This window comes from Anabrus simplex, chromosome 1, assembly GCF_040414725.1.
Source record: "Anabrus simplex isolate iqAnaSimp1 chromosome 1, ASM4041472v1, whole genome shotgun sequence".
NCBI lineage: Eukaryota > Metazoa > Arthropoda > Insecta > Orthoptera > Tettigoniidae > Anabrus > Anabrus simplex.
Genome location: NC_090265.1, coordinates 1,627,543,067 through 1,627,562,808, shown reverse-complemented (window position 1 = coordinate 1,627,562,808; position 19,742 = coordinate 1,627,543,067). Strand labels below are relative to the sequence as shown.

At 40.4% G+C, this 19,742-nt stretch overlaps 1 protein-coding gene across 1 annotated transcript in view; it reads left to right on the top strand.

Moving 5' to 3' along the window:
- Positions 1-19,742, top strand: part of LOC136858608 (zinc finger protein 260) — a 225,187-nt gene that overhangs the window by 34,835 nt on the left and 170,610 nt on the right. Inside the window, exon 2 of the mRNA XM_067138297.2 lies at positions 13,520-13,666. Coding sequence (XP_066994398.2) covers positions 13,520-13,666 — 147 coding nt within the window. The remainder of the gene's footprint in view (positions 1-13,519; positions 13,667-19,742) is intronic.

The following is a 19,742-nucleotide window of genomic DNA, read 5'->3' as shown; positions in this document are numbered from 1 at the left end:
ATATTTCCCATTTAAAAGCTGGACTGGAAATTGTAAAATTTATGCCCTCAGGAAACTATTCACACAGGCAGGTTACTATGCATTTGAAATGATTAAATGAAACTGTTGTCTCCCTCTGGAAATCGAAAGTTAAATGCCATTCTCCCAGTATTAGAAAACTTGAATAGATTAAATGCAGACTGAGCGTCTTCCAACAAAATTTACAAGTCCCCACATGATCGCTCACATAAATGAAAACTTCTTCTCACGATGTTACCTGCACAGAATCTCGCCGAATAATAAGGTTGCTAGCCCCACGCGGTCATCGTTTTTATTAATTCGTCCTCTAAGCCGCCGTTGTATCCTTGATCATGCCATCGCTTCCATTGACCACCTAGCCGTATTAACTGTGGCTGTATCATTTCATTGGCTCAATATATCGCGTACTTGACGCTTAACTTCAAACGTGTATTTGCAGCTCGTGTAGCCTCTCGCCGGGCCTCCGAAATGTTGTCCATTGGAGTTCTATTGTTCCCTTGTTCTGCTTTGTGTACGTCGTGTCGAAATTCCTCCTTCTAAACTTAGCTGGTGAGCAAACAAATCCGAGCTTCAAGCTCCCTGCAGAAATTGCAACATGTGCTGTTGAATGTAGGTGTTCCCTGCCAGTTACTAGTACTTAATAAAAAAGAAATATTCTCAAATAAAGGACTGATTAATTAAATGAGCACTTCAGTAAGGGCTCACTACGTAAATCCTTAATGGCTGGCAGCAACGTATTACTTTAATGATAGCCAGTGTCCCTGTTGAAATTTTTTGGATTTTTACATATTTCAGCAGCTTCCCTTACAATCCTAGACCTGTAGTGTTTAGTGTGGTTAGGAGCTCGAACATCTTGGAACATGACATCATGATCCGACGATACGGCGTGCTCAGCTATTGCTGACTTGTTTGGGTGGTTAAGATGGATATTTCTTTGGTGTTCCTTGATGCAAGTCCCAATGGACCGTCATGTTTGGCCAATGGAGGTATACCCACACTAAACACTACAGGTTTAGGATTATATGGTAAGCTGTGGAAATACATAAAAATCCTATTAATTTTAACAGGGACAATGGCTATCAGTTAAGTAATACATGGTTGCCAGCCGTTAAGGATTTACGTAGGTAGTTCTGTTCCCTGTCCTTTGTATATTGTTTTCGTTTCAGTGTTTTCAAATTCGTACGTCTGTCGTCACCAGTTGATTCATTCCAAGCTATGTGTTATCTGTGTTAATGTCATACTTTCGTAATGTATGTACACCATTTATGCTGGGAGGGCACATTATTATCATCATCCTCTGGTTTTCTGCACATACTTTCTCTCCATTCTTCAGCTCTGTTCTAGTCTGTCTTGGTGTCTTTCATTGCATTTTATTTTATTAGTTTCTGTTTATATCTTCTACCATATTCGTCCCCGATTCGTGTGATGTCCTCTCTGATACTCCTCATGACACACAGTGTGATAGAACAACTTAATTGGAGCTTAATGTTGTCATCAGCTCCCGCTTGGAGTGTTGTGCCAGCATACAGCGAGCCACCTGGTAACGAACGAGCATACCACTACAGGTCCAACGGTAAAGCATTCTTAAATTCAAAAACCTCATTAATGTAGAAGACTTCCTAGTGAACAGTCGAGATTTTCTTCTGAAGATGCGGAGCAAAGTTGTCTGGGAAACATAGAGAGTTTCACCTTGTTTTCTTGACATGGCATTAGCCCAAAAGCCCATATCATGTCTACCAGTACGGGCCGTGAAAGTATCAATATTAACAGCATCAAGAGTGCCACAGTTCATCTCGGTGACCCCAAAAATGATGGATTCGACACTAATATTGGTCGTTTTCGATGATTTTTACATGTCACTCCCTCTCAATTCCCAACCGTAGGGGTGCGAGAGGTTTCTTACCCCGCAGTATTATTCTCCAGATATTGAGTCATGTGTATGAAGTTTGGTTGAGAGCTATGCTGGAACGTACACGCATATATTTTGGTAATTTTGGACGTTTTCTATTTTTACCCCTTTTCACCTCCCAGGCCAGTGGAGACTTAAATGGCATCTGGAGGTGCCACAGTTCATCTCTGCAACCGTGGAAAGTATGGATTCAACACTAATATTGGTTGTTTTCGATTATTTTTTCATGTCACTCCCTCCCAATCTCCAACCGTAGGGTTGCTAAGGGTGTCTTATCCTCACAATATTTTTCTCCAGATAGTAAGTCATATCTGTACCATGTTTGGTTGAGAGATGCTGGTACATACACACCTAATTTCGGACATTTTGGACATTTTCTTTTTCACCTCTTTTCAACCTCCATGACGATGGTGGCTGAACATGAACATAACACATTGAAGACTGAGCATGTAAGTTAGATCTTACACTGTAGACTGAGTATTATAATGCGTTTTTACATTTTTATACAAAAATAACTGATAACTTTACTTACAGCCACAAACCTATTTTGGATTCAGTAATTTTGAGGTATGCGTACGAAGGTAATCCCAAAAATAAGGTCTCCTATTTTTTTATAAATACAGAACTTTGTTCGTGTGGCTGTTGGTCACAATATTGTGAAGAGTGTTTCCCGCGCTCACATATAAACATGCGCATGCCACACTGAGGCACTCAGTCTTGAGAATGGAGCTCCCATTGGATGTTACTGCCAAGTGCAAACTGCGCGCAGTTATTCGGTTTTTGAACGCAAAAGGTACTGAAATGATTGAAATCCATCGCCAATTGACGGAAATGTATGGTGAGTCATGTTTGGATGTCAAAAATGTTCGTAATTGGTGTAGAGAGTTTGCAGCCGGTCGGACTGAAATTCACAACGAACAAAGGAGCGGGAGACCGTCAATTTCCATCGAGACAGTCATGAAGTTGAAAAATGAGAGTATCCTCCTAATTCAGTACAATAAATATTCCGTCATTAGACGGAGTAAACAAATTCAAACATGTTTCGGCTCGTTTGAGCCATCTTCAGTGAAAAATGAGGGGAGTTTGAAATAATTTACATAATATAAGTTGAAAAAATGCTAAAAAACATAATGAAGGAGCAAATGGAAAAACAAACAAAAGAGAGCCTAGACGGAAACAAAATTGGCACAAATATACAATATTTACATCAATATGCGGAGCAAAAAACAACTCACTGCGACAAAATTCAGTGAAAAGGTGTTAATTTAAAATAATAATTGAAACTAAAAACTGTGTTAACCTAAGAAAACAAAGGAATGAAAAAACAAATGATGCAGATGGAAATTTGTTTACTCCGTCTAATGACGGAATATTTTTCCATTACTAGGTTGCTTCGTATGCAGGTCAAGGAGACATTCACCCTCATGGTTCCTATTTCCATATCCATAAAGACTGAATTAGGAGGATACTCTCATTTTTCACCTTTGTAAAGTGAAAACCGTCAATACGGAATGATTCTAATATCTTGTAACAGTCGTGAAGGTCGAGCAAATCATGCGTGAAGATCGGCAGATCACCCTGGATGATCTCTGCACTTTGGTTCCGAGGTTTCCCAAAGCGCCGCTCACAGAAGTTTAACGGAAAAGTTGAAATACCTGAAGGTGTGCGCATGCTGACTGAAGACCACATGCGGCAACGAGTTGATTCTTCCCGCGCATTTCTTCAGTGCTTTGCAGCCGAACAGGACAACTTTTTGGATTCAATTGTCACGGGTGACAAAACCTGGGCATTCCACTTTACACCTGAGACCAAGCAACAATCACGCCAGTGGCGGCATCCCTCTTTGCCAAAGCCGCAGTAATTCAAGCAAACGCAGTCTGGCGGTAAAGTCATGACAACTGTGTTGTGGGATCGAAAAGGGGTATTGTTGGTCGACTTTATGCCACTGGGACCACAATTAATGCTGACAGGTACTGTGAGACCCTGAAGAAACTCAGACGGGCAATTCAGAACTGGAGAAGAGGAATGTTGAGCAAGGGCGTAAACATTCTCCATGACAACGCTCGCCCGCACGTCACCCGGCAAACCGTTGCCCTCCTGCAACAGTTTCAGTGGAACATCAACACCCACCCACCCACCCACCCTATAGTCCCGACTTGGCACCCAGTGACTATCACTTGTTCCCTAAGTTGAAGGAATATTTGGCTGGAAAGTGATTCAGCGCCAACGATGCGGTGAAAGATGAGATTTTCAACTTCCTGAACAGCATGGCGGTGAGCTGGTATCACATGGGCATACAAAAACGGTCACAGCGTCTACAAAAATGTATCGACCGTAATGGTGTTTATGTAGAAAAATAGAAATTTTCAAGCTGTAAAATGATGTAAACCATTTTAGAAATAAACAGGTCTATGTATTTATAAAAAAATAGGAGACCTTATTTTTGGGATTACCCTCGTACATACTTTGTTTTCTAAATTGGAGCAAAACCGCTAACTTTGATAAATAAATTAAAAAGTACCCCAATTTCTATTTTTTAAATTTTCACAATGCATATTAAAAACATGAAAAGTTATGTAGTCACACACACCATGATACATTTATGAAACACAACATACATACTCTACCAGGAAATTATTTAATAATAAGGCACGAGTAGATATTTCGGAGAGTAATGATATCTTAATCACAGGGCACACTAGGTGTAGACCTGGAGCTGGGTACAGAGAGGTCCTAATTACAATGAGTTCCAAATTCTTTAAACTGAATTTATTCACATAAGGTTCACCTTACAGTTGTGGTGGTTACCGGTGAAGTTGTTTCCACAGATCCTCCTTGATGGACAGCAGCCCAGCCATGGAAACATGATCCCTCGTGTGCAGCAATCAAACCATGGAACCATGATCCCTTATAGGCAGCAACCAAACCATGGAACCACAATCCCTTTTAGACAGCAATGTGTTGTCGTCGATTCTTGAAGGTCCCAGCGCGGGGTAACCACTTGTTTTTCCAATTCCCAAACTTTTATCTTCGGTTTACGCCTGGTATTTGTCTTTTCTACCATGATGTTTCCTAAGAGGGTCACTAGCGATCTGTGGTCACTACCTAAGCTTTCTTCTGGCAGCACTTTCACATCTCTAATAAATGTTCCAGCCTCTTAGTCCTCAATGACAGAGAGATTTCTGCTCTCCATTCCAGCTGTACTTTGTGATCTAATGGCTCAGCTGCTTTTTGGACCAAGTGTTTTTCCATTACTAGGTTGCTTCGTATGCAGAAGTCAAGGAGACATTCACCCTCGTGGTTCCTATTTCCATATCCATAAGGACTGATCAATGCCTCGTACCCTGTCCCTACAGTTCCCACCTGACCATTTAGATCTCCCATAATAAGAGCCTGCCACAATCTTCTATTTCTAACTAGCTCTGTGGCCTCGTTTAGTTCTATAGCTATTACCTTTAAATCATTAGAAACTGAGCCTAACTATCTTCGTCTTGGTCTCCCTTTGCTTCTCTTAACCTCCATAACTGACTCCATTATTTTCCTAGGTAACCTGTCCTCCTCCAGTCCCCTCACATGACCTCACTACCAAGTGTACAGCTTCATCAGTCAAGTTCATTCCTAACTTAGTCTTTATCTCCTCATTCCAAGTACCCTCTTTCCATTGTTCCCATCTGTTTGTACCAGCAATCATTCTTGCTACTTTCATGCTTGTTGCTTCTAACTTATGAATAATATATCATAACTCCTCCTAGCTTTCACTCCCATAAAGCAAAATTTGGTCTGAAAACACCGATGTAAAGATAGTTCTGTCTGGGAGCTGACTTGTTTCTTAGAGAATACTGTTGATCACAACTGTGAACTCAATGCATTAGCTTTGCTGTAACTTGATTTAATCTCACTTGCTATGCTACCATCCTGGAAGAATCATCATCATCATCATCAGTTTTCCACTCCAGTTGCCCGGGTGTGGTTTACGAGCACTCTCCACTTCTGTCTGTCCATGTACCACTCTTCTCTCAAGACGACATCCCAGCTGACTCCTCTTGTTCCTATGTCCTCTTTCACTTGGTCCAGCCATCTCTTCCTAGGTCTTCCTACCGGTCGTTTTCCGGCCACGACTGTGTGTAGCCATTGTTTTGCTGTCCTTCCATCGTCCAGTCGTTTGACATGGCCAAACCATTTCAAATGGGCCCTTGTCACTTTTTCATTCAGGGATGGGTACACACCAGCTTCCTCCCTTATTCTTTCATTCCTTACCCTGTCCCTTTTTGTCTTCTGTACCATAGTACGTAGGAACTTCATTTCTGCGGCTTGTAGTTTGCTATCCACTTGTTGGGTTGTTGTGCAGGTTTCTAGGCCATATGTTAGTATGGGGGTGAAGTATGACTGGAATAGAATCTGCTTTGATCTTAAGGGAACTTGTTTGTTCCAGAGGAGGTTCCGAACTTGATGGTAAAACTGAGCTGATTTTTGAATGCGGTTGTTAATCTCCTGCTGTATTCTCGTTATCACTTGAAATGATGTACCCAAGATATTTATATTGGTCTACTGTTACCAGCTGTGTACCTTCCAGCGTTATTTTTCCTTTCTTCTTCTGCCTGTTGACAGACATAGTAACAGTTTTCAATTTATTTATTGTTAATCCGTGTGCTTTCAAATGTTCATTCCAGGTGTTCAGCCTCTCTTGGACTTCCTTCTCTGTATTTCCCCAAATTACTACATCATCTGCAAATGCAAATGCATTGATGTCCATATTGTTCTTCTGCTTAATTTCTTTCATGACTTCATCCATGACAGTGATAAAAAGTAAGGGTGAAAGGGTACTGCCTTGTTGCACTCCTTTAGTGGTTTGGAACCAATCAGATTTACCGTTTCCTATCTGTACGCAACTGCAGCAGTCTTCGTAAAGCATTTTAACTTTCTGGATAAGACCTTTGGGTACATTTTTCTTTCTTAACCATTCCCATATAGTCTTCCTTGGAACATTATCAAATGCTTTTCGAGATCCAAAAACACTAGTGTTAAGTCTTTGCCCTTCTCCCAATGCTTTTCTAATAGTATTTTAAGTGCAAATATGAGATCGGTAGTTGATCGGTGTTCTCTGAATCCATATTGTTCTTCCTGTAGTTGTGGTTCTATTGTTTTCCTTAGCCTTTTTTCAAGTATTTTCTCAAATATTTTTAAACCATGAGACAATAAAGTGATCCCTCTATAATTGCTACATTTCTTCTTTGCTTTTTGTCACATCATGAAAATCTGATTTTAATAGTCCCTCTGTGGTCTGAAACCACACTTGTTTTCTTCCAACTTACTCTCAACCACTAATTGCTCCCTTCCTTCCAATCCACGAACCTGGAAGAATATACATCCTAAATACTTCAAATAATCTACCTGTTCCAACTTTGTATTCCCAACCTGACATTCAGTTCTCTTCTGTTTCTTACCTAGGGTTAGTCTTGGAAAGGCTACTTTTCATATCGTACTAACTGCACCTATTTTCATGCTCCATGATATTAGACTGCAGGCTTTCAGAACTATCTGCCCTTAAGACCAAGTTATCGGCATTGGCCAAATTGCTTCCTACATTTCCACCTACCTAAATCCCTCCCTACCACTTTATATCTTTCAGTAGATGATCCACGTAAACCATGAACAGCAAAGGTGAAAAATTACAGCTTTGTGTAACTTCTGTAAGTACCGTGAACCAGGAGCTTATTCTACCATCAATTCCACTGCAACTCAATTGTTAACATAAATGCCTTTGATTGCTTTTAATAATCTATGCGTAATCCATGGACCCCCAGTACGGCGAACATCTATTCTCTTGGTACTCTGTCATATGCCTTCTCTAGATCTACAAAACATAACTGTCTATTCCTGTCGTTGCATTTTTCAGTTACCTGTCACATAATGAAATGCTCGGTTTGCCCAGAAGGACGTGGGTTCGAATCCCCGTCAGGAATTACATAAAATCAGCTTCATGGTCCGTATCGCACTTCAATAGATTCACAATTAAGTATTTAATTTATTTTCCACCTAGTCGATACAATGATTGCTTAAGGCAATTTTTAATGGTCAAAAGTGGTACATGTTTCGTATATTATCAACATCTTCAGCCACATAACACTGTTTAGATGAAAAATATATAAAATTGACAAAGTAATGCTTTAGAGGAAGTGTCCTTAAAATTAACATAAGATTGACAAGATTAAAACAAACAAATAACTTTGTCAATTTTATATATTTTTCATCTAAACAGTGTTATGTGGCTGAAGATGTTGATAATATACGAAACATGTACCACTTTTGACCATTAAAAATTGCCTTAAGCAATCATTGTATCGACTAGGTGGAAAATAAATTAAATACTTAATTGTGAATCCCCGTCAGGAAGTCGTAAAATTTAAGAAACGAGATTTCCACTTCCGGAGGTCCATATGGCCGTGAGGTTCACTCAGCCTACACCAAAAATGAGTACCAGGTTAATTCCTGGGGGCAAAGGCGGCCGGGCTTAGAGCTAACCACTCTACCCCATCACGTGCCTAGGTTAACAATGGTGGAAGCCTTTACCTTCCACTCCTCCAAGGGCCTTCATGACCTGTACGGAGGTGACTTTGCTTTGCTTTGCTTTGCTTTTTGTCACATAATAAAAATCTGATTTTAATAGTCCCTCTGTGGTCTGAAACCACACTTGTTTTCTTCCAACTTACTCTCAACCACTAATTGCTCCCTTCCTTCCAATCCACGAACCTACTACCAATATAAATGGTCCGTTATTGGACATTATAATTTTTCCAGCTAACTCATTCTTGTTGCCAGCGTTTCGCCCCCATGCGCTAGGCTGGGCTCATCAGTTGGTACCTAGCACACCTACCAAGACGCTGGATAGTGCATACCATGGAGGCCACTGCGTAGGCTAATTGTAGCTACCGGCAGTGCCAATGCACTATGAGAGACTTTGTCTCATTATCAAAAATTGATGCCTGCTTGGCCATCAGATGATATAGATGTTGATTCCCATAGGGAATCTGAAATATTTGTTCCGAGTGAGTAAATTTATAATACCAATATAAATGGTCCGTTATTGGACATTATAAATTTTCCAGCTAACTCATTCTTGTTGCCAGCGTTTCGCCCCCATGTGCTAGGCTGGGCTCATCAGTTGGTACCTAGCACACCTACCAAGACGCTGGATAGTGCATACCATGGAGGCCACTGCGTAGGCTAATTGTAGCTACCGGCAGTGCCAATGCACTATGAGAGACTTTGTCTCATTATCAAAAATTGATGCCTGCTTGGCCATCAGATGATATAGATGCTGATTCCCATAGGGAATCTGAAATATTTGTTCTGAATGAGTAAATTTATAATACCAATATAAATGGTCCGTTATTGGACATTATAAATTTTCCAGCTAACTCATTCTTGTTGCCAGCGTTTCGCCCCCATGTGCTAGGCTGGGCTCATCAGTTGGTACCTAGCACACCTACCAAGACGCTGGATAGTGCATACCATGGAGGCCACTGCGTAGGCTAATTGTAGCTACCGGCAGTGCCAATGCACTATGAGAGACTTTGTCTCATTATCAAAAATTGATGCCTGCTTGGCCATCAGATGATATAGATGTTGATTCCCATAGGGAATCTGAAATATTTGTTCCGAATGAGTAAATTTATAATACCAATATAAATGGTCCGTTATTGGACATTATACATTTTCCAGCTAACTCATAGTCTCTCATAGTGCATTGGCACTGCCGGTAGCTACAATTAGCCTATGCAGTGGCCTCTATGGTGTGCACTATCCAGCGTCTTGGTAGGTGTGCTAGGTATCAACTGATGAGCCCAGCCTAGCACATGTAGGCGAAACGCTGGCAACAAGAATGAGTTAGCTGGAAAATTTATAATGTCCAATAACGGACCATTTATATTGGTATTATAAATTTACTCATTCGGAACAAATATTTCAGATTCCCTATGGGAATCAACATCTATATCATCTGATGGCCAAGCAGGCATCAATTTTTGATAATGAGACAAAGTCTCTCATAGTGCATTGGCACTGCCGGTAGCTACAGTTAGCCTACGCAGTGGCCTCCATGGTATGCACTATCCAGCGTCTTGGTAGGTGTGCTAGGTACCAACTGATGAGCCCAGCCTAGCACATGAGGGCGAAACGCTGGCAACAAGAATGAGTTAGCTGGAAAATTTATAATGTCCAATAACGGACCATTTATATTGGTATTATAAATTTACTCATTCGGAACAAATATTTCAGATTCCCTATGGGAATCAACATCTATATCAACGAACGTACTACACTGGCGTAGCAGGGGGAGAGGTGATACTCCTACGTGGCGCGTCCCAGGTGGCCGATAGGGGCGTCCTAACCGGCTTGCCGGCGGACTTAAGGGAATTAAAATACCTCTCGCGGACCAAACACACTACCCCCTGTGGGTGGAGGCCGCAGACAAAAAATACACCCATGGTGTCCCCTGCCTGTCGTGAGAGGCGACTAATAGGGGCGACCAAGGGATGATTGAATTAGAACCATGAAACTACTTTTGATTCGTACCATCACGCGGGGAACACTATGGGTGCCTGTACTTGTGAGTAGTACCACTATATTAGGTACAAAATAGGTTTGTGATTATTAGCAGCAAAGAGTGGGTTCTCCTGTGGGTTTCCAGTACCGTGCGTCATACCCAAGTGAGCAACACCGCGGGTCTGGGCGTTGCCTGTGAGTTGTACCACTATATGAGCGACACCGTGGGTCTGCGTTGCCTGTGATTAGTACCTACTATGTGAGGAACACCACGGGAATACCAATACCCATGACTAGTACACCTATTTGAGGGACCTCATCGGTTTGCGTTGGCTATGAGTGGCGCCATTGTGTGAGAAACACCATCGGTCTGCGTTACCTGTACGAAGTACAATACTTGTGAGTAGTACCATCTTGTGTGGAACACCGTGAGTCTTCGCTACTTTTGATTAGTACCCCAACATGACAAATACCATGATTCTACTTTACTCGTGACATGTACCATTCTGAGGGACCTTAGACCTGGATTTTGGACCCTTTTAGACATCAAGCATCTTCGATTCAGGATTGTGCTTTATAAGTGGTCCCTTGGTCAGTAATACTATTATTTATGACCTTTTTTTGAGTTGGATCCACTGTTTTTTTTTTTTTTTTTTTTTTTTTGGTTCATGTCCATCCATTCATTCTTCATGACATATTTTATTTTGATCAGTGGATGATTTTGAACTTTTTGTTGTCATTTCATTTTGTACCATTAGGGGCCTATGACGTCGATGTTAGGCCCCTTTAAACAACAAGCATCATCATCATCATCATCATCCTTCCAATATGTCAGTGAACACCTAGTCTGGTGTACTGCAGTGAAATACCTTGATAATTGTTGCAATCCTTCCTGTTCCCTTGCTCATAGATAGCTGCAGTTACTGCTTTTGTCAACTCAGAATGTACCTTACTAACATTCTATGCTAATCTGCAACTTTACGACACTGGAGTTTATTTACCGCCCTTTCCAATTACTCGAGTGTTATTTCACCAATGTCATTGTACTCCTCCCCATGAGTTTGGTTGTTCGTGACGTCACCAGAATGATTTCCAGAACAACAGCAGTGTGAAACGGCAGGCATCAATAATGCTGAATAAGATATTATGCTCTGGAGAATTGTTAGCTTTGGTTATTTTGCAGGAGCTTCATTAACTATATCTTCTTCAAAATACAATTACTTCGAACTTTCCTTTAAATAAACTCAATAGTTCCAGTTTGAGATCCTTCTTAGAAAGGTATATCCTCCAATTTCTGATATCAATTTATTAACTCAGATAAATAGAAAAAAATACCTTCACGTTATTTCACAATCAATATACATGCGTCTGTGGCCAGTTTCAGTTTTGCAGTTGGTTAGTTATAATTCTTCTGTTTCCAATGTAGCATGTTTGATCTTTGCTAAGATCAGTGGCATTTGAAGGTCCCACAGTCAGCAGCCCTGAAGATGGTTTTCCGTGGTTTCCCATTTTCACACCAGGCAAATGCCGCGGCTGTACCTTAATTAAGGCCACGGCCGCTTCCTTCCCATTTCTAGGCCTTTTCTATCCCATCGTCGCCATAAGACATATCTGTGTGGGCGCGACGTAAAAAAAAAAAAAAAAGAAAAGAAAAGAGCATTTGAAGGTGTTTAGAAGCAACATCTCTGCTTCCAGCATTGCAATGAACTCTGTCAGACAAAGTTCCAACACTCAAACATGTTTTAAAGAGTGCCGTAAAACTTAGGCCACTATCTCGTATATTTTTAAAATTAAAATGTGAAATATTCCCTCCAATTTTCTGAAATCTTTTAAAATATGAACATAATTCTAATTGTTATTCAGTAATGAATTATGTTTATGGGGTAACTCCGGCTGCCATAAAAATAACTCAAGAAACAAAGTTTTCTTCGATGTAGTGTTACTTCGGTCACCGTGAATGTTTTTTTTAAACCTGCAGAATGCTCAGTATCAACAATCACAAACAAATGAAAACGATTTGTGGTGAAAGAGATGTATAGTCATCAAATTCACATCTTCCCCAAAGAAGAAACTATTTTATTTAGCCTGAGCATACAAGCATTGTATGATATTACAAATTACATGTTGCATTGCATAAATATTTGTAATGGTACAAAAGATAATAAATAAAAGGTATGAAAATCATAAAGCCCAATTGTATGGAGAGAAAAAGAGGGCGGAAGAGAAGCAATCTTATAGACTGTCCTCATAGTACACTGTCTTCTAAATTAGAAAATATCGGGGCTGTCAATCAAGTTCTTAAATGTGTATCATCCATGTCAACTAATATCCATTCTATTTATCATTGAAAATGGGAACCGTCTTTCCCCTCCCTGTTGGGATAAACTTCCGCGTTTATTGTTATTGTGCCTTTATTATTTTCTTCTAAAGCGTTCTTGATGTAAACAGGATTGTAATTACAATACCCGCAGCCACGTAATGTTTCCCTATATGTTCTTGGCATGGCCGAAATTACCCCGGAAGAGGACAACTTTTATCCCTGATAAACCTATTTGAATAAAATGCATCCACTTGTGTTGATCAGTTACCAGACACACTTACATTTTGACCCCATAAACCACTGGAATGGAGAATCAAATGCTGGGGCTAGAGAACAGTTTGTTTTATGCTGTTACCAGACAAGACAATAGTCGGAGCTGTGAAAAAAATTGATTGACTCAACAATGAGCCCGCCAATGTTCTTTTGACTACCAAGTGTTGATAGGGCATTCTATTGTATGTGCATTTTAGTTGTTGCAAATGGTTCATCTTTTTCAGTATAGGAGGCAGGAGAAAATAAGTGTTGCTATTTGTCAGGAAGTTACTCCACTTTACGGTATATCAATCAAAAGGATGTTAAACAAGTAACATTATTTTGTGATCTTTATCTGTGACATCAGTCCCGTGGTTTTTATGATCTGTACTCTTCCTGCTAAAAATTGAAGTTACCAGTGTATGTTTAAATAAAGAATGTGTTATTAAGCGTTCAATTAATTTATCTGCTTTTAGGTGACAAATACGGATAAACTTCCAAAAATGGTGTGCGAGGAATGTGTATACAAGTTGGACTTATTATATGAATTTCGAGAAAAGAGTGTAAAGACTGAGAGCTTCCTTGCAGAGCTTTTGAAATCTGTTGAAGCTGCTGCACAACAGGTAAGTTCTTATTTAATGTACCTGTTGATAGAGATTCAGTGAATTTTAGACTTAACAAGTTATCAAGATGATATTGATTTATATCTAGGTGTAATGTGATTTTTAAGAAATGGTAAATAAATCATTCATGTAGTAATTCCTGAAGTGATGGAAGAGTATCATGTCTAAAAAGTAAAGATGAAGTAACTCCAAATCAATGCTGTATACCACCTATCTGATTGTGTTTGAAAGTATCTTTTGGAAAGCTGTGAATTAGTGCTCTACTGTAAGTAGGAAGTATTTTATGAATAATTAAAACAAAATAAAATTTTAGTTAACATTCAGCTGTAACTGATAATATTTGATGGTAAAATTGTGAAAAATTGTTACTTAGCTCCCTCTGTGGATCTCCAGTAGTGTTGGCCTCCGGATCCCAAGATAGTGGGTTCAAACCTGGCAGAGGTAGTCGGATGTTTGCAGGGAGGGAAAAAAATCATTTGACTCGCCATGTCGTACGATATTGGCATGTAAAAGATCCCTCGTGACACATTTGGGGTTACCTGACAAAATTAATCAAAAACTGAGCCGTAGGTCCAAGAGAGATTTGGTTTAGTCTGCCATCTAGTAGGTCTAGAGTATAGTGGAACATCGAAATTGACGAGCAAGCAGCTAGATGGCGTCAAATTAAATTAAAATGCTTGCACACAGTAGCTGAGGCCATACAATAATAATAATAATAATAATAATGGATGAAATGGTTCATGTTTGTGGGTTACTGTAGTCACATCCTAGTTCGTGAACCATGGGCAACGGCTGAGTGGCGTAGTAAGTGGACCTGAGAGTCCGGATACCAGTTGCTATGGAATGGGAGTGGGCATCTCGGACATATTCCGAGTCGTGGCCCTCCTTGTGCTCAGGCGGCTAGGACTATACAATTCACCGGTGGTCCATGACCCGTTAGAGGAGAGATCCTCACTTAGACTATGTGCAAGTAGGGTAGCATCCTGCTTCATGAATTTACCGAGCTCAGAACATTTTAAGCAAGCCTTGGACCTATGGGAGTAAGGGAGTCCCACTCCCATTTGACAGGCGAGGGACTCCTTGGAAACAACTTGGTGAATGAAATGGAATTCGATGGGGAGCTATCAATATTAATGGGGTTTATGGAAGAAAGAAAGTAGAACTGACTGAGTCAGCAAAGGGGATGCATCTGGATGTGCTAGGAGTAAGTGATATTCGGGTAAGGGGAGATAACAAGGAAGAGGTAGGAGACTATAAAGTGTACTTGACGGGTGTTAGAAAGGGAAGGGCAGAGTCTGGGGTAGGGTTCTTTATCAGGAATACCATTGCACGCAACATAGTTTCTGTTAGGCTCGTAAATGAGCGAATGATGTGGGTAAATTTGTCAGTTTGAGGAATTAGGACTAGAATTGTGTCCGTGTATTCACCATGTGAGGGTGCAGATGAGGATGAAGTTGACAAGTTTTATGAAGCATTGAGTGACATCGTGGTCAGGATCAACAGCAAGGATAGAATAGTGCTAATGGGCGATTTCAATGTGAGAGTTGGGAATAGAACTGAAGGATATGAAAGGGTGATTGGTAAATGTGGGGAAGATATGGAAGCTAATGGGAATGGGAAGCATTTGCTGGACTCCTGTGCTAGTATGGGTTTAGCTGTTACGAATACATTCTTCAAGCATAAGGCTATTCACCGCTACACATGGGTGGCTAGGGGTACCAGATCCATAATAGACTATATCTTAACCGACTTCGAATTCAGGAAATCTGTTGGGAGTGTACAAGTTTTCCGTGGATTTTTCGATGATACAGACCACTATCTGATCTGTAGTGAACTAAGTATCTCTAGGCCTAGGGTAGAGAAAGTGAAATCTGTCTGCAAACGAATAAGGGTAGAAAATCTCCAGGACGAAAAAATTAGACAGAAGTACATGGATATGATTAGTGAGAAGTTTCGAACAGTAGACAGTAAGCAGGTTCAGGATATAGAAAGTGAATGGGTGGCATACAGGGATGCTGTAGTAGAAACAGCAAGGGAATGCCTGGGAACAACTGTGTGTAAAGATGGGAAAAGGCGAACATCTTGGTGGAATGATCAAGTGAGAGAAGCTTGTAAACGTAAAAAGAAGGCTTATCAGAAATGGCTCCAAACAAGGGCTGAGGCAGACAGGGAGTTGTATGTAGATGAAAGAAACAGAGCGAAACAAATAGTTGTTGAATCCAAAGAGAAGTCATGGGAAGGTTTTGGTAACAACCTGGAAAGGCTAGGTCAAGCAGCAGGGAAACCTTTCTGGACAGTAATAAAGAATCTTAGGAAGGGAGGGAAAAAGGAAATTAACAGTGTTTTGAGTAATTCAGGTGAACTCATAATAGATCCCAGGGAATCACTGGAGAGTTGAGGGAATATTTTGAACATCTTCTCAATGTAAAAGGAAATCATCCTGGAGGTGTTGTGAACAGCCAAGCTCATGGGGAGGAGGAAAATGATGTTGGTGAAATTATGCTTGAGGAAGTGGAAAGGATAGTAAATAAACTCCATTGTCATAAGGCAGCAGGAATAGATGAAATTAGACCTGAAATGGTGAAGTATAGTGGGAAGGCAGGGATGAAATGGCTTCATAGAGTAGTAAAATTAGCATGGAGTGTTGGTAAGGTACCTTCAGATTGGACAAAAGCAGTAATTGCACCTATCTATAAGCAAGGGAACAGGAAGGATTGCAGCAACTATCGAGGTATCTCATTGATTAGTATACCAGGCAAAGTATTCACTGGCATCTTGGAAGGGAGGGTGCGATCAGTGGTTGAGAGGAAGTTGGATGAAAACCAGTGTGGTTTCAGACCACAGAGAGGCTGTCAGGATCAGATTTTCAGTATGCGCCAGGTAATTGAAAAATGCTACAAGAGGAATAGGCAGTTGTGTTTATGTTTCGTAGATCTAGAGAAAGCATATGACAGGGTACCGAGGGAAAAGATGTTCGCCATACTGGGGGACTATGGAATTAAAGGTAGATTATTAAAAGCAATCAAAGGCATTTATGTTGACAATTGGGCTTCAGTGAGAATTGATGGTAGAATGAGTTCTTGGTTCAGGGTACTTACAGGGGTTAGACAAGGCTCTAATCTTTCACCTTTGCTGTTTGTAGTTTACATGGATCATCTGCTGAAAGGTATAAAATGGCAGGGAGGGATTCAGTTAGGTGGAAATGTAGTAAGCAGTCTGGCCTATGCTGACGACTTGGTCTTAATGGCAGATTGTGCCGAAAACCTGCAGTCTAATATCTTGGAACTTGAAAATAGGTGCAATGAGTATGGTATGAAAATTAGCCTCTCGAAGACTAAATTGATGTCAGTAGGTAAGAAATTCAACAGAATTGAATGTCAGATTAGTGATACAAAGCTAGAACAGGTCGATAATTTCAAGTATTTAGGTTGTGTGTTCTCCCAGGATGGTAATATAGTAAGTGAGATTGAATCAAGGTGTCGTAAAGCTAATGCAGTGAGCTCGCAGTTGCGATCAACAGTATTCTGTAAGAAGGAAGTGAGCTCCCAGACGAAATTTTCTTTACTTCGGTCTGTTTTCAGACCAACTTTGCTTTACGGGAGCGAAAGCTGGGTGGACTCAGGATATCTTATTCATAAGTTAGAAGTAACAGACATGAAAGTAGCAAGAATGATTGCTGGTGCAAACAGGTGGGAACAATGGCAGGATGGTACTCGAAATGAGGAGATAAAGGCTAATTTAGGAATGAACTCGATGGATGAAGCTGTACGCATAAACCGGCTTCGGTGGTGGGGTCATGTGTGGCGAATGGAGGAGGTTAGGTTATCTAGGAGAATAATGGACTCTGCTATGGAGGGTAAGAGAAGTAGAGGTAGACCAAGATGACGGTGGTTAGACTCGGTTTCTAACGATTTAAAGATAAGAGGTATAGAACTAAATGAGGCCACAACACTAGTTGCAAGTCGAGGATTGTGGCGACGTTTAGTAAATTCACAGAGGGTTGCAGACTGAACGCTGAAAGGCATAACAGTCTATAATGATAATGTATGTATGTATGTATGTATAATGGATGAATTGAGCTTGCCTTTACCTCCTTGCCTCAACAGCATCATCTGCCTGACAGTAGAAGAAGTTAGTAACTTGTATCTGACTATGCAACATGATCTTGATGAAAACAGATGACCTCTGTTCCGTGAAAACGGATTATAGTTTCTCTGTCTGCCTGTAAAACTCCCCTTTGTCAATGCTGTGTACAGTAGTAGTTAATTCAACTCAGAGAATGTATTTGCCAGGAGAAACATTGTGGATGTTCTGAAGTGGGGTTATTCACGTAGTTTACAGAAGACTATGAATGATAACTTCAAAAATGAAAAAGTCCAAGAAGAGGTGGGAATAGGAGACTCCCTACTACAGAGGATCCAGAAAGCAAGACTGAAGGGTTTGGCCCTGTAAGAAGGATGAATGCAAGCAGAACTGCGGATGAGAGAGCGGAAGGGCGATGAGTGATTCTTATGATAGATGAGTTGTACTTTAAAGTAATTAGTGTTGTGAAGGGGTACCTTAAACATATTGGGAACTAGTGATTTTTGGTGTAAATGCAATATGAAAGAGAAGTAAAAGGAAGAAGACCAGTGGGCAGACCCGGATGAAAATGGACTGATCTGGTGAAGGAAGATGTTGAGGAGAGAGGACAAGATTGGGAGAAGATTATGAGAGAATAATGGTTCATGGACAGACAAAGATGGACGGGGCTCGTATAACCACACCCGGGGAACTGAAGATGGTGATGACGACATACTAGTTTTGATGTTTCAAGTGCATTGTCATTTAACAAAAAAGTAGAACTCCACTGATGATTTCTAGGACATAGTAATAACTGTGAATGTAGTAATTTTTCGGGTGGACACTATGTGCATTACTGGAGATTAAACGGTTACAAGAAAACCAGATTACTTTGGTGGTTTGGTACGTAATAGTATTAGAAAAGTAACTCTTGTTTATTTCACTGTTTCTGCCAATGCATGACTATGAACAGCTCCTGCAGCAGTCTAGTCATTACAACAACTGTAATTCATTGCTTGACCATGCGGATGAGAGAGCGGAAGGGCGATGAGTGATTCTTATGATAGATGAGTTGTACTTTAAAGTAATTAGTGTTGTGAAGGGGTACCTTAAACATATTGGGAACTAGTGATTTTTGGTGTAAATGCAAAAGGAAGATGAAAGCGAGATACATGAATGGTGTGTTTATCAGAAGAATATGGTGCGCTGGTCTTAAATGCAAATTACAAGTTAATTGTTTGTCATGTTAAACAGACTACATTACTCATTTCAAGAACTTGTTCAACTTGTTTAAGAACTTGTACTTGTAAAGGTACTGTGTTCACAATATCGAAATATGGATATGTTGAGTACAACTGGAAGGCAGTGTTGTGCTGTGTCACTGCAACAACAACAACAACAACAACAACAGTCGCCCAGGTGGCAGATTCCCTATCTTTTGTTTTCCTAGCCTTTTCTTAAATGATCGCAAAGAAATTGGAAAATTATTGGTAAGTTATTCCAATCCCTAACTCCCCTTCCTATAAATGAATATTTGCCCCAATTTGTCCTCTTGAATTCCAACTTTATCTTCATATTGTGATCTTTCCTACTTTTAAAGACACCACTCAAACTTATTCGTCTACTAATGTCCTCCCACGCCATCTCTCCACTGACAGCTTAGAACATACCACTTAATTGAGCAGCTCGACTCCTTTCTCCGAAGTCTTCCCAGCCCAAACTTTGCAACATTTTTGTAACGCTACTCTTTTGTCGGAAATCACCTAGAACAAATCGAGGTGCTTTTCTTTGGATTTTTTTCAGTTCTTAAATCAAGTAATCCTGGTGAGGGTCCCATACACTGGAACCATACTCTAGTTGGGGTCTTACCAGAGACTTGTATGCCCTCTCCTTTACATCCTTACTACAATCCCTAAATACCCTCATAAGGCGTGCAGAGATCTGTACCCTTTATTTACAATCATATTTATGTGATTACCCCAATGAAGATCTTTCCTTGTGTTAATACTTAAGT